This window comes from Desmodus rotundus, chromosome 12 (genome assembly GCF_022682495.2).
Source record: "Desmodus rotundus isolate HL8 chromosome 12, HLdesRot8A.1, whole genome shotgun sequence".
Taxonomy (NCBI): Eukaryota; Metazoa; Chordata; class Mammalia; order Chiroptera; family Phyllostomidae; genus Desmodus; species Desmodus rotundus.
The window spans coordinates 316,321-328,979 of NC_071398.1; the positions used below are offsets into that span (position 1 = coordinate 316,321).

The 12,659-nt window shown below is 64.2% G+C and overlaps 1 protein-coding gene across 2 annotated transcripts; it reads right to left on the bottom strand.

Moving 5' to 3' along the window:
- CPNE7 (copine 7) lies at nucleotides 1-10,242 on the bottom strand. 2 transcript variants are annotated; one of them, XM_024551515.4, is made up of 15 exons: nucleotides 9,994-10,242; nucleotides 8,259-8,441; nucleotides 5,836-5,910; nucleotides 5,566-5,640; nucleotides 5,099-5,182; nucleotides 4,668-4,757; nucleotides 4,478-4,576; nucleotides 4,193-4,279; nucleotides 3,842-3,901; nucleotides 2,965-3,098; nucleotides 2,430-2,484; nucleotides 2,003-2,054; nucleotides 1,798-1,931; nucleotides 1,239-1,475; nucleotides 1-534 (listed from the first exon to the last, which is right to left on the bottom strand). In XM_024551515.4, exons 1-15 carry the CDS (start codon nucleotides 10,162-10,164, stop codon nucleotides 397-399), a joined length of 1,674 nt encoding a protein of 557 aa, XP_024407283.2. In that variant the 5' UTR covers nucleotides 10,165-10,242; the 3' UTR covers nucleotides 1-396. The 2 variants fall into 2 exon arrangements, with proteins under 2 accessions (XP_024407283.2, XP_045044377.2); XM_045188442.3 differs by having other exon boundaries at nucleotides 2,003-2,484.
- Nucleotides 10,243-12,659: the final 2,417 nt, after the last annotated feature.

The window sequence follows — 12,659 nt, forward strand, 5'->3', positions numbered from 1 at the left end:
ATTGCACCGGAGCCCCAGCTGCAGACCCCACAACAGGGCCCGGGGGCAGGACACAGAGCAGGGAGGGGGGGAGGAGAAATCTGACTGTGGAGACAGGGTTGGGGGCGCCCAGGGGCCCCAGGTTTCTCGGTGATGGGGTACTGCCTGCTGGCCCCTCCCCATGAAGTCAGATGCCAAGCAGGACCCCTGCTCCTCCTGCCAGGCCCCCATACCTTCAGCTCCTGCTTCTGTGTTTCCTGGGGCCTGGATTGGTTCATCCCTCTAGCCTTGGGGGCCCTGAGGACGAGGGGTGGTCCTGGGCTGGGGGACAGGGGGCCCTTGGAAGGTCAGAGGGGATTTAAGGAACCACAAGTTTGTGGAGGCAGGAGACAGCTGGTGCCCTGCCTCTGTGGGTGCTCAGGGGGTGGGGCCTGGCCCACAGTCCTGGGTGTGGGCGCCAATGCCTCGAGGCGTCAGCCCCCTGTGGCTGTAATACTCCACCACCTGCCGGGGCACCTCAGCCAGAACACACTTGGCCAGCGCCGTCGGGGATGCCTGCGGAGTGGGGCAGCCTGCTTAGCTGGTGGCCTTCCCTGGCTCCACCCCCAACTTGCTCAATTCCCAGCCTCATCTCTGGAGCCCCACCTGTCATGTGGTGTGGAATCAGCTTGGGGACCCCAGTCAGGAGCTCCCCTGGTGGGCAGGTGAGCCTGTGCTAAGCATATAAATCCTAAAATATGAGACACTGGTGCCCTGGCTGTCCCACCAGCAGCTGACACGGCGAGGGACATCGGCACTGTTCTGGGGAGGGGTATGTACTCACAGGACCCCACCCCTGGGTCCCAGGGTCCCAGGGCTCCAGCTCGCCACAGGGTACAACGTGGCTGAGGCCCGAAGGTGCAGCGTCCTCACGGCCAGGGCCAACCCCATGCACCTGTGAGGCCACAGGCTTGTCCACAGGACACGGATTTCCTTTGTGTGGTCACGTGACGTGCTTTTTGGCACAAAGAGGTTGGAGATGGACTGAGGAATCCGCCTGGATTCCAGGGGCCAGTGAGACACCGTCCTCGTTGTGGCTTTGACATTTTTTACCACAGAGACATTTTAGCTGATGGAATGTGGCTCAGGACCTGCTCATGGCAGGGAGGGGAGGGGAGGGGCCCTGTGTCTTCTGGTTCCCGAGGGGGACGGGCCACAGTCACGGGGACAGGGGCACCTAGAGGCCGGGCCCTGACCCCCCACCAGCCCTGAGCACTCACACTCTTGAGCTCCCTGAAAGGCACAAACTGGACAATGTCCCGGAGGGCAGGCTCGCCCCGCAGGGAGCACAGGACGCCGGCGTCCCCGTCCAGGACCTGCATGTCCGTGAAGTCGGCATTGCCCACGCCCACGATGATGATGGACATGGGCAGGCGGGAGGCATGCACAATGGCCTCCCGCGTGTCTGCCATGTCGGTCACCACGCCGTCTGTCAGGATCAGCAGGATGAAGTATTGCTGGGGACACAGGGGAGCAGTGGTGGTCCCGTGCGGACCCTTTAGGGCAAGCTGCATCCCTGTCCCCCCTTCCTCCAAGCTCCCAAGTCCTCCCAGGTAGCCTTCTCCCCAGACGACCCCGGCAGGACTGCCGACACCCCTCAGCAGGGGTTTCCAGTTTTTCTGGCATGTGTCTGAGCTGTGCCTGTGTTACCTGTCCCCTGACCCTGGGGTGATCCCTTACAGACAGGGCACTGGGGCCAGAAGAGGAGGGGTCTGGGGAGGGGCTCCTCATACCCTGAAGAGACCCTGAGACCTCAGGGACAGGGTCTGGAGCACCTACCGAGGCCTCACCGGTGTGCTCCTCGGCCGCCGCCACGCGGGCCACCTTGGAGATGACGGGAGCCACATTGGTGGGGCCGTAGAGCTGGACCCTGGGCAGGCAGCGCTGGTAGGCCTCCACCACACCCTGGATGCCTGCCGGTTGGGTGGGGGGAGGTGGTGAGCTGGGCTCACGGCAGCCCTTCCCCAGGCCCCAGGGCTCCTACCTTCACACCTGTCATCCTCTGGGTCGAAGTTGATGGCAAAGTCATGGGATACCTGAGGGACACAAAGGGACCTGCCAGACTGTTTGCCTCCCTGGAAGGGAGTCACCAGGACAGACGGCGGACAGACAGCAGACAGACAGACCAGTCCCGGGCATCTGTCCAGCCCCCTGTCCAGCGGGACCGGAGCCCTGAGCTGCATTACCACTGTCTCCCTGCCCTGCTGCCGCGGTTTTCTGCCTAAGCCAGCTGGACTGCTATCTGTGACTGGGGGGTTCCAGACTACCGTCCCCTTTCTCCTTGTCTCCAGAGGCCAAAGGTCAGCCAATCTGGCAGGGAGGCCAGGCTCCCTGTGCCCGTCCCATGGCAGCCCTTTCCCGGAGGGCGGGGCACAGAGGGAGACTTGGGGGCCGCTGCCAGGCTGTCCTACCTCAAACTTGGGAGGGATCCGGGCTCCGAACCCCAAAGCCGAGAACCTCCTGTTGCTGGAAGAGAGGTGGCCCCATCAAATGGGGTCCCCGATTCCCAGGTGGGCATCGGGTGGAATGTGGGTGATTTGGGTGGCGCTCACAGAACTCTATGCTACAGGGTGAGCCAGGGCACGGTGCGGTGAGGAGCCCAATGCTGGTGGGTGGGGACAGAGCCACCCGCTTGGAGGCTATGCCTCCCACTTCCGCTCCAGGCCTGGGCACCTGTGAAGGTCAGCTTCCTGCCCTCAGGACCCCGTGGCCCAACCGCCCCCACATGGCAGGCCTGCCCTCCATGCCTCAGTCAGCTGCTCTGTGAAGTGGGACACAGGCCCCCCGGGGCGTGTGAAGGGAAGGGTGAGCCAGTCTCCCGTGGACACACTGACTCCGACCCCGCTGCCCCGGGAAGCAGCACCCGCCCGAGGGGTCAGCCACGTAGGGCTGCCTGGCCTGCAGTGTGGGACCAGCCCATGGGGGTGGGAGGCGGTGGGGGCGCACCTGTCGTAGTCCTGGCAGACTTCGCCCACGGCCAGCAGGGCCTGCAGGTACTCGTTGGGCTGGAAGGGGTGGATGTAGTGCAGGGAGCAGCTGTTCCGTGGGTCGCCGTTGGAGGCCGTGAAGTCGATGGCCACCTGCAGAGGCCGCACGATGATGCCGGAGCCCCTCTCCCACCTGGCCTGGGGGGCTCCTGCACCCCCAATTGATGAGTAAGGGAAACTGAGGCCCCTCAGTAAGGGGGCGTGTCAGAGTGGCTCCCAGGGTCTGTGAGGAACCCCCTGGGGACACCTGTTGGTGTCTCCTGCACCCAGAGCCGCTCGCTGGGCCCGTGGGCTGGCCAGTGGGAAGGGACTGGGCTGGGACTGGGCAGATCTCAGCTGCTACCATCCCTGCCACCCTCCCTGAGGGGCCAGCCCTGTGCGCGCTTGGTCGTGCCCCTCAGATGAGTCTGGGGCATCAGTGACGCTGCAGGAAAGGAGCAGAAGGAACCCTGGGCTCTCTGTCCAGCTGCACCAGGGTCCTGGCTGGGGCTGTCCCTCGTGTGGCCCCTGGGAGTCAATGGTCCCTACGTCTTTCCTCACGTCTTCTCCCTGTCACTGTGTTTTGTTGAGGGTCAGTCCTGGCTACGTCCCTCCCGAGGGTGCCCGGCTCCCCTGCACGGAATAGGACCCCAAGAAAAGGCACAGGAAGAACTTAGCGGGTGGGGAGGGGCCTCCAGGCCCAGCAGAAGGGCCCCACTGTCCCCATGTCCGTTCCCACCTCTGTCCTGGGTGCCAAACCAATGCAGAGCCATGTCCAGGGTGGGGAGGGGCCCCTGGGCACTGACCCAGCTGGTGGGGAAGCGCCTGCTGGCTGCGTGGCAGCCCCATGGACTCACCGTGAAGTGGATCTGGCAGCCGCCCATGATGTAGTCCAGGAAAGAGTAGACCCTGGAGGACTGCCAGGCCGTGGGGTCAGCAGGGCTCACCCAGGACTCCATGCCCAACCCCAGGGGACTGAGGCAGGGGTGGAGCCTCCCCTCTCAGGCCCCAGCTGCCTGAGCACACAGCACCTGCTCCTCTGTTTCCCCTCCTCTCAGCCCCACCCATTAACTTTCCCGAATACTGGGGACCACCAGGCATTGGGGACCAGGCTCCTGAGAGTCCCTCTGACACTGGGGAACCTCGGGGGTGGGGTCACCTTTGGCTGTGGGGGATGGGACCGGCCTGCGGGCAGAGGCAGCGCATACCTTCAGCTCTGCCAGGATGACCACCCCGGAGTTCTTATAGTGCCGCTTCCTCTGCTTGTACTTGGTGTTCACGCATTCCCACTGGGCCTGGGGGACAGGGACAGGCAGAGAGCCCCTCGTGGAGAACCAGCACCAGCACCCCCACCCCCGAGGGGCCCGGGAAGGCCTGAGGTGCAGCCGGCACTGCGTCTTCCGCCCCCTGTGGCTGCTGCTCCCAGCAGCCCCCTCGAAGCCAGGTCAGGGCCTGGTGTCCAGAGCCTCAGTGACTGGGAGGGGCCGGCTCACCTGGCCCCCCTTGAAGGCCCTCTGCATCTCCTCAAAGGTGGTGGTGAACTCCCCGATGAAGTCATGCTTCCCACGGGCGTCGTGGTCCCAGACCAGGCCCTGCGGAACCAGCCTGCTCGGTCACTGGGGTCCCCGCCCAGGGCCCAGCCTGCAGTCCTCACCCCTGCCTGCCAGCTGGCCAGGTCCCCACCTTCAGAGGCCGTGTCTCGTCACCGCTGCACAGGGAGTTCAGCGACACCTTGAAGGGCTCCCATTCGGGGCTCAGGTTGTCTTTTACCACCTGTGGGCGGGAGGGCGGGGCCTCAGGCCCAGAGCTGAGTTTCCTGGGGAAACACCTTTTCCTTAAATAGGCTCTTTTCTAAGAACTGACACTAATTTATCTAAACAGAAAGTTCTCCGGGATTGCTGTCTGCATGCACGTCACCTGCAGGTGGGAACTGTGTGACCAGCACTGAATTCTCACAGCGTCGCTGCAAACCGCCGGCTGCTGCCTGTTCACAGGGGAGGGTAGGTGTGCGGGCGACGATGCCCCGAGGGCCCGGGGGCCACAGGGGAGTGACAGGGCTGGCTGTCCTTCTGTCCCTGTCCCACAGCACTGCAGGACTGGGCAGCAACGCTCACCTCCGTCCTGTGCACCAGCTGCCGGCTCTGGTCCTCATTGACCCGGTACAGCTCCAGGAAGGGGTCCGACTTGCTGAAGACGTCCTGCGGGAGCAGCAGGGTGTGCAGCCCAGCTCTGCCGTCCCCGCTCTGCCGTCCCCACTGACCCTTCACCCCTCGGGCCTCTGTCATCTCGGCTCTCCGACGAGGCCGCAGCCCTTCCTGAGAGCCACCCACTGTAACTGGGGCCCTGTTGCCACCTGATGCCCCTTGGCCTCTCCCCTACCCCACACATGACGGGTGGGGCAGGGCTCACAGCTGTGACAGAAAGACACCCTGACGTGGCCCCCAGGTGGTCCCCCGTGCTGCTCATCAGGCACAGCACTGCTTTCCCTGAGACCAGAGCCCTGAAGCAGGGGTCAAGCTTGGCTGGGGCTTCCCTCTCCCTCTGCCGGCCCTGCCTGGCGGGGGAGCACCCCCACACTCACCTTGTCGTCCAGCTTCCGGGCCCGGAAGGAGAGCTCGACAAACCCGCTATTGGTGGAGATGTCCTCAGCTGTGACCTGGGCAGGGTGGAGCCACACGTCCAGCTCAGCAGACCCTACCCCCGCCACCACCAGCCCACACCCAATGGCAGACAGACCCATGGAGGCTGGAGGGGAGGCATCTGAACCCCCCCAGGACCTCCTGAGTTGGCAGTCGGGATGGGACCCTCAGAGCTGCAGTGAGGACAGGGCACAGGGCTGAGGGGGGCTCACCGTGATGGTGGACTTGCCCGCGTTCCTGCCAGACCTCAGCAACAGTGTACGGGTCATCTTCTTCTGGGCCACAATCTGGAGGTCAGGAAGGTCCCAGAGGGGTCAGCTCCTGCCCCCCGGGGACCCTGTGCCCCTGTCTCCTCATCCTGGTGGCCTGGTTTCTCCAAACCTGTTACGTAGGGCCCTGTGCCTTCGGGGCCTGGCAGTCACCAGGCCACGGCCCTCCCGGGGGACACTTGGCCACCGGTCATTCCTCCTGCTTGGCCTGACACTGCCACCTCGCCACCACATGGGCCCTTGCCGCCCACGTGTTAGAGGAGGGAACTGAGGCTCAGAGAGGAGGTGTGAGGGAGACCGCAGTGGGCCCGGGGCTTTCCCCCTCCTGTCCTGGGGTCTTGCCCCTCCACCTAGCCGCCTCCCATCAGGCTCCAGGCCCTGAACGGGGCTGGTGAAGTGATGCAGGGATGCTCTCTGCAGCCAGGGACACCTGCTCACCAGAGGGTGGTGGGAGGGTGGATCCCATCCAGCTGGGGTCCTCCTCTGACAAATGAGGAGCCCTTCCCCACCATGGCTGCTGCAGGGCCCGTGACTTCCTCTAGGGGGACTCAGAGCGTCCACATCTATCGCCACGGTGACGGTGATGGCGCACTGACAGGCATCAGCACTTACCTGGCCCACCCCACATGGGCTCCTGTCTCGTGGCAGGGGGCTGGGGTGACCACGGCAAAAGGAGCTGAGTGCAGACCTGGGACAGGATGCACCCCACCCCTCCCATCGGGGGGCTGCCTGGCTAGCAGCTCCTGAGCGCTCGAGAACGCTCTGTGCAGGCGAGAAAACAGGCCCAGGGCGGGAACGCTCTCGGCAAGGCGTGGGGGCCGCGTGTGCCCCCCCGATTCTCCCATCTGTGGGCTTCCCGTCTGAGCTCTCTTGTCAGGAAGACGGGACAGCTGGTCTGACAACAGTGAGTGGCCAACAGCACTTCCTGCCACAGCCCAGGTGGCCCTGCTCCCAGCGCCCCTGCTTCCCAGGTGGAGAGGCTCAGGCAGAGGTCAGGGACTCGCTCAAGGTCGAGGCACTGGGGTTTGAGACCAGGGCCTCCTCCCCGCCCCACCCCCACAACTGGTCACAGACGGAGGGGCCCTGGCCACCTCGCAGACCCGGGGAGCTGTAGAGGAGGAGGTTCTCGTTTGCCATCGAAAGGTTATGTAGACGTCCAGGTGTGCGTGTCCAGGGATCTGCACCCGTGCCTGCATGCGTGTCCACACGTGCATGGTATGTGTGCAAACATGTGTGTCTGTGTGCATCCGTGTGTGTGCTGCTCTCTTCCGTGCTCGTGGCAGGTGGCAGGCTAGCACCTAGGGACACCCTGCCCTGATGCCCTTTCTCGGGGCCATGTCCTTCCTAATTCTCGGTCCTCTTGTCTGAGACACGGGTGACAGAAGGGGGCGCCCTGAACCAGCTGCGGCCCAGGCAGCGAGGGGGTGAGTCAAGCAGGCCTCTCGTTGTGCAAAAGACACCAGACACAGATGCGAACATCCTGTGTGATTCACGGGCGAGATTCTAGAACAGGCTGTGGAGGAGTGGCTGGGGTCCTCCTGGGGTAAATGGCAACCCCTCTCCCACCATGGCTACTGGAGGGCTGGTGACTTCCTCCCTGAGGGGAATCAGAGTGTCCTCAGCTATCGCCATGGTGACGGTGAGGGTGCCGGTGGTGGTGAGGGTGATGGTGGCACTGACAGGCGTCAGCACTTAGCTGGCCCACCCCGCCCACAGGGGGGCCTGCCGGTGAGGAAGGGGGCCTGGCTGATCCGGGGATGCTCAGGCACACAGGTCTGGTCGCGTCATCGACCTCCGCCCGCACGGACTACACGCCCCACTGCAGGCACATTAGGCAGCAGCACAAAACGGTGCCCCTGGCTGGCGTGAGCATCAGATGTGGGGCGTGCTGGGCGCAGCTGGCACCGAGCTCTGGTCATGCTGGGGGTGCAGAGGGCAGGATGGGGTGCCCCCCCACCCCCCGCCCCGGGAGCTGGAGTGGGAGGAGCCGGCTGCAGGACTGTGTGTGCGGCTCATGCGTTAAAACCAAGCAGAGAAGAAAGCGCATGCTCTTCCCTCCTGTGCGGACGGGTCTCTGCTGGTGCGCGGAGCCTGGGCCCAGGGCGGAGGGCGTGGACCAGCAGGCCCTGCCCACTCTCTGCATGTGAGTGTATTACCCAGCTCAAAATGACATGTTTTTAAAAATGACTAGTAAGGGACCGTGACAGAGAAGGAGCCATGGAAACAGCAGAGCCAGGATGCTCCCCAGAGGACCCACTGGGCCTGTCCCCAGCCGCACAGCACCAGCCCTCGGGACCAGCCCAGGCACTCCTCTGCCCTGCTGGGCCTCCCCGCCCTCCCCCCTCCTGAGGGGACGGGGTGCCCACCTGCCCCAGGGTGCACTCCACGCCCCCCAGGAAGTCGTCGTCCTGGCAGCTGATGCCGCTGGGCCCGTGGCTGTCGTAGACCTCGAAGCGCAGCCTCTGTGCCTCCGCGAAGCAGTACTCCAGTGTGAAGACCTTGGAGAATGCGGGGTGCAGGCAGCTCCCTACCACCTCTGTCCGGTCCACCTGCGGCAGGGAGAGCAGACTTGTTGGGAGGGGCTTCCCCCTGGGCGCAACCCAGGGCTGGCCCAGCCTCAGGCTCCCTTCTCCTGGGGGCTGCCTGGCAGGCTGCGCCCTGGGAAGACCCCCACCCGACCTGTGCTCCACCACGCAGGACTCTCTCCAGGATCCCTGGCACCTCCAGCCCTGGTGTGGAGGTGACCCCTGCCTGACATGGGGTGAGCTTCTCTGCGCCTCCTCATCTCATGCCCACCTTGGCTGCTCTGCCCCCACATCAGGGTGGGGGACTGAGGCTCCGCTCTCTGAGTCGGGTGTTAGTCAGGGACAGACCCTGGAGCCAGGGCTGGGCACACCCAAAACAGAGACCTCTTCCCAGCACCCTGCTGGGCAGCGGGGGGAGGCAGGGGCACAGATTCCCACTGGGTCCAGCTCTCTCTGCCATCCACTTTGGGCTCTGACACCCAGGGCACAGCCCCCGTTGGGCAGACAGGTTTCGGTGCCACCCCCAGGGTCCCACACACTCGGCACCCCAAATGAGGCATCTGCACTAGAGTGCTCACACCAGAGGTGGGGGGACCCATCTGGTGTCTTAGCCCCAGGATGCTGGTGGCCCCAAGATGACAGGAGACTGTGCGAGGTCAGAGCTCACGCCCCTCGGCAGCAGAGCACCTGACGTGTCCCCTCCAAGGCCCCCACGTAGATTCCTGGTGGCCAACACCAGGGTCCCCGTCCCCCTCAATGAAGGCACCGTGGCCTGAACTGCAGACCTCCTCCGCTCTCGCCCCATCTGTGTGAGATGCTGACCGAGAAAGCACTTTGCACAGGGCAGCGCATCCAGGTCTCCCGACAGCCCAGACGGAGGGGTGGGCTGTGGGGGGAGGCAGGCTCAGGCCATGGAGAAGTCCACCCTCGGGACCAGAGGTGTCATGGGGGGACCCCCGCACCATAGAAACTAAAACACCCACCCAGAATCAGGTCCGCGGGGTGCCCCAAGCCTGGCCACAGTCGCGCATGGGCCGGGTCACCCCAGAGTCACTCCAGGAACGAGGTGACAGGCTGGGGAGCCCTCTCTGCAGGAGTCCTGAATCTCGGGATCCAGTCCTGGCTCCGGAGCCAGGGCTCCCCTCCCTGCTCAGGGATCCGCGGCAGGTTCCTCTACCTGGACCGTGGGGACCTGGCACCAGAGGCAAGGTCCTGGGTGCCCCATACACAGAGGGGGACCAGCGACCTCAGTCCAGCCCTGCGTCCCCATCCGAGCCACACCACTCACTCCTGGGCCCCCCTCACTTCTGTGCCCCTGCCTGCACCCTCCGGATCCCGCGGAACCCTGGCAGCACCCCAACTCCGGCGCCCTCTCTCTACCTGGAGCCCTGTCCACCGCTGCTGCTGCCAGTCCAGCCCCGGCCCAGCTCCCTCAGCTCCTGGCGCCCCCTCTGGACCTGGTCACCCCACCTCATCCCACCGCACATACCCCAGCCCCTGGGCGCCATGTGCTGTAACCCGCCAGCATGGCGAGCCCACCACAGTCCCTGCGCACCCAGCCCCCGTCCGGTCGTACCTGCACCCACCGGCCCTGCGAGCACAGCAGCAGCACCATGCTGGGGTCGGATTTGGTGAGTGGGTCGCGGTCCAGCAGGTGCCGGCAGCTCACGCGCAGCTCCACCTTCGAGGCGCAGGGTGCGGGAACCACTCTGGGGGCCGCCGCCCCGCGCTCCCAGCCCGCGCTCATGCTCCTGGCGCTGGCGCTGGGACCCGGCTGGGCGCGCGAGGGGCCGCGCGGGCTAAAGATGGCCCGGCCAGGCGTGGCTACGTGTCCTTGCACGGGCGCGGGCACAGGTGCCTCCCTCTGCCGCCACCACCGGAGACCAAGGGGGGGGGGTGGGTGGGACAGGGGAGGGGTCAGTGGAGGGGGCGGGGCCTGGAAGTTGTGGGTGGTGATAGGGGGACAGGGGATACTAGGGCAGTGGAGGGGGGGCCTGGGCTGGAAGAAGCTGGGAAAAGGGTAGCCCTGGGAGGGGGCACTAGGGCAGGCTGAGCTGGGGCCCACCCAGGCCACCATCCATCTGGCATCCCCTCAGGGGTCTCTTGGGTAAGCAGGCCCGGGCTGAGTCGGGGTTGGGGCCAGGGTGTGCCCTCCTGGACTGTGATAGCCCTCAGGAGCCCTGAGGTGGAGGTGTCCCGGGAGGGTATGCAGAGCAGGCAAGGGTCCCGAGCCTGGATGAGTGAGGGGGTCCACCCTGTCACGCAGCTCATGAGGCCAGGGACAGGTCACACACAGAGGGATGTAGCACCACTCTGTGCCCCTTTTCCCACCCCCCCGGCCTCTGCATCTGCCCCTCTGGGAAGCTGGCCCAGGTCCAGACAGCTTTGGAAACCCGCTTGGAGCTGCTCTGGGTCTTCCATCCCCGCGTCTTTCCCAGTCCAGCTTTCCAGGGATGTGCAGGGTCAGGGAGGGCTCTGAGTCCTTAACCCACCAGCTGTGCATGTGGGTTGTGGGGTGCCTTGCCCCAGAGCCAGCTTCCCCAGGACGCCTGCCCAGCTGGCACACTGGATAGGACCCTTCTGAGCCCCTGAGGATGGACACCTGGGTGAGCAGCTGGCTCCAGGGAGCAGGGGCAGGCACAGCAGCCCTTGACAAGGCTCAGGGTCTTCCCTGTCAGGCTCCTCCCACCAGACCTCAGGGAACGGACTGACCCCCAAGCTCGACTTCAGCACCAAGGACAGCGCCAGCACCTGCCGCTCCCTGGGACTCACTATGCAGTTCATAAGAGGAAAGGGGCCATGAGTGGGTGATGCGCCCTCAGCAGGGCTCCCAGCCAGCTGTTCAATGTCACATGCTTTCAGCACGGTAAGGAACAGGTGACGTTTCCACCGTAGGCAAATTCAGAGGTGGGGAGTTCAAGTTTCCGAGGCCCAGAGAGTCTAAAGGACCCACTGGGGTCTCCAGTCACAGTCTCACAGTGACAGGTCCCACAGAAGGACCCTGGGCCTCGGCCTCGGGACCTGGTGACACTAACAGAGAGAAGCCACCAAGGGCAATGCTGGCGTTCTTGTAGCCCTGGTTTTTACGGCCTGGGCAGGCAGCTGTGGAGCTGCTGCCCCTCCTTTCTGGGGCTGGGGCTGGCGGGCAGGGCGCCAGAGCTCTGGCAGCCGCCTCAGAAAGTGAGATCCCCTCACCTCATAGATTCTGTTGACATTTTACAGGGAACAGTACCATGTCCTCTGTTGAAAAACTAGGAGATGAAGATGAGCAAGTGAAAACACACACCCAGCAAATTGTTACCATTGGATGTTCACCCCCAGCTTTCTCCATGTGTTCTAAGTTTTTACAAGTTGTTCCGCCCCCGACCCCTCACCACATGGGGCGTGTCCAACAGCCAGCTGCAGGGACTGTCCTGTCCTGTCACATCTCAGAGGCAAGTCCCCAGGCCTTGGACCGGGTCCAGCACATAGTTGGTGCTCAGTGGGGGCGTGTCCAACCCAGTCACACAGCTTCTCTTTGGTAACCCATTTTCCCCTTTTTTAGTAACAACATTAGCTGGCCTTCCTCCATGCCATGGATGACCACTGTCACCCTTAAACTCGTATGTTGAAACCCTAACGTCCACGAGACCCAGGAAAGAGACCTTTCCACCACCAGCCAGCCCTCTGCCGGCCAGCATGAGGCTCTCCCCAGATACCCGACCTGCCAGCACCTTCGTCTTGGACTTCTGGCCTCCAGATCTGAGGGCTGAGTGTGGTGTCTGTTACCGCAGCTGGACAGACTGACGGTTCACACCTATGGCAGGATCCAGGGAGCTGCAGCGCCTGGCACCAGATCTGACAGCTGCCTGTTTGGTAAATAAAGTTTTATTGGAACACAGCCACACCTGTCCATTCAGAGAGTGTCTATGTCTGATTTTGTTCTCTAGGAGCAGAGCTGAGCTGCTGCCACCGAAAGCCAGAAACACTTACTGCCTTACTCTCTGGTCCTGTAAGAAAAGTTTCGCCAGGCCCTGGTGAGGACACAGGCCTGCGGACAGGCAGGACACTGTCCAAGACCGGCTCTTCCCCTCTGGTTACGCTGCCCCCGAGCCCTCTGTGCCTGGAGGCCTGCCCTGGGGACCTCTGTGCACAGCTGCTCTGAGATGGCGGCCTGCTTTCCCAGGGCAGGGGACGAGTGGCCCCTGGGCAAAGCACCCCAGGGGTGAAGGGAACTCTGCCCAGACTCCTACCACCACCTGG

What these genes read in the sequence shown, in the direction of transcription:
- CPNE7 (XM_045188442.3), bottom strand. Translation starts at nt 10,164, where the DNA reads ATGAGCGCGGGCTGGGAGCGCGGGGCGGCGGCCCCCAGAGTGGTTCCC. An exon ending in CCCGGAAGCTGGACGACAAG is followed by an intron (nt 5,183 to 5,565) that starts GTGAGTGTGGGG and finishes CTGCTCCCGCAG; the next exon opens with GACGTCTTCAGCAAGTCGGA. An exon ending in AGCACACCGGTGAGGCCTCG is followed by an intron (nt 1,476 to 1,797) that starts GTAGGTGCTCCA and finishes CTGTGTCCCCAG; the next exon opens with CAATACTTCATCCTGCTGAT.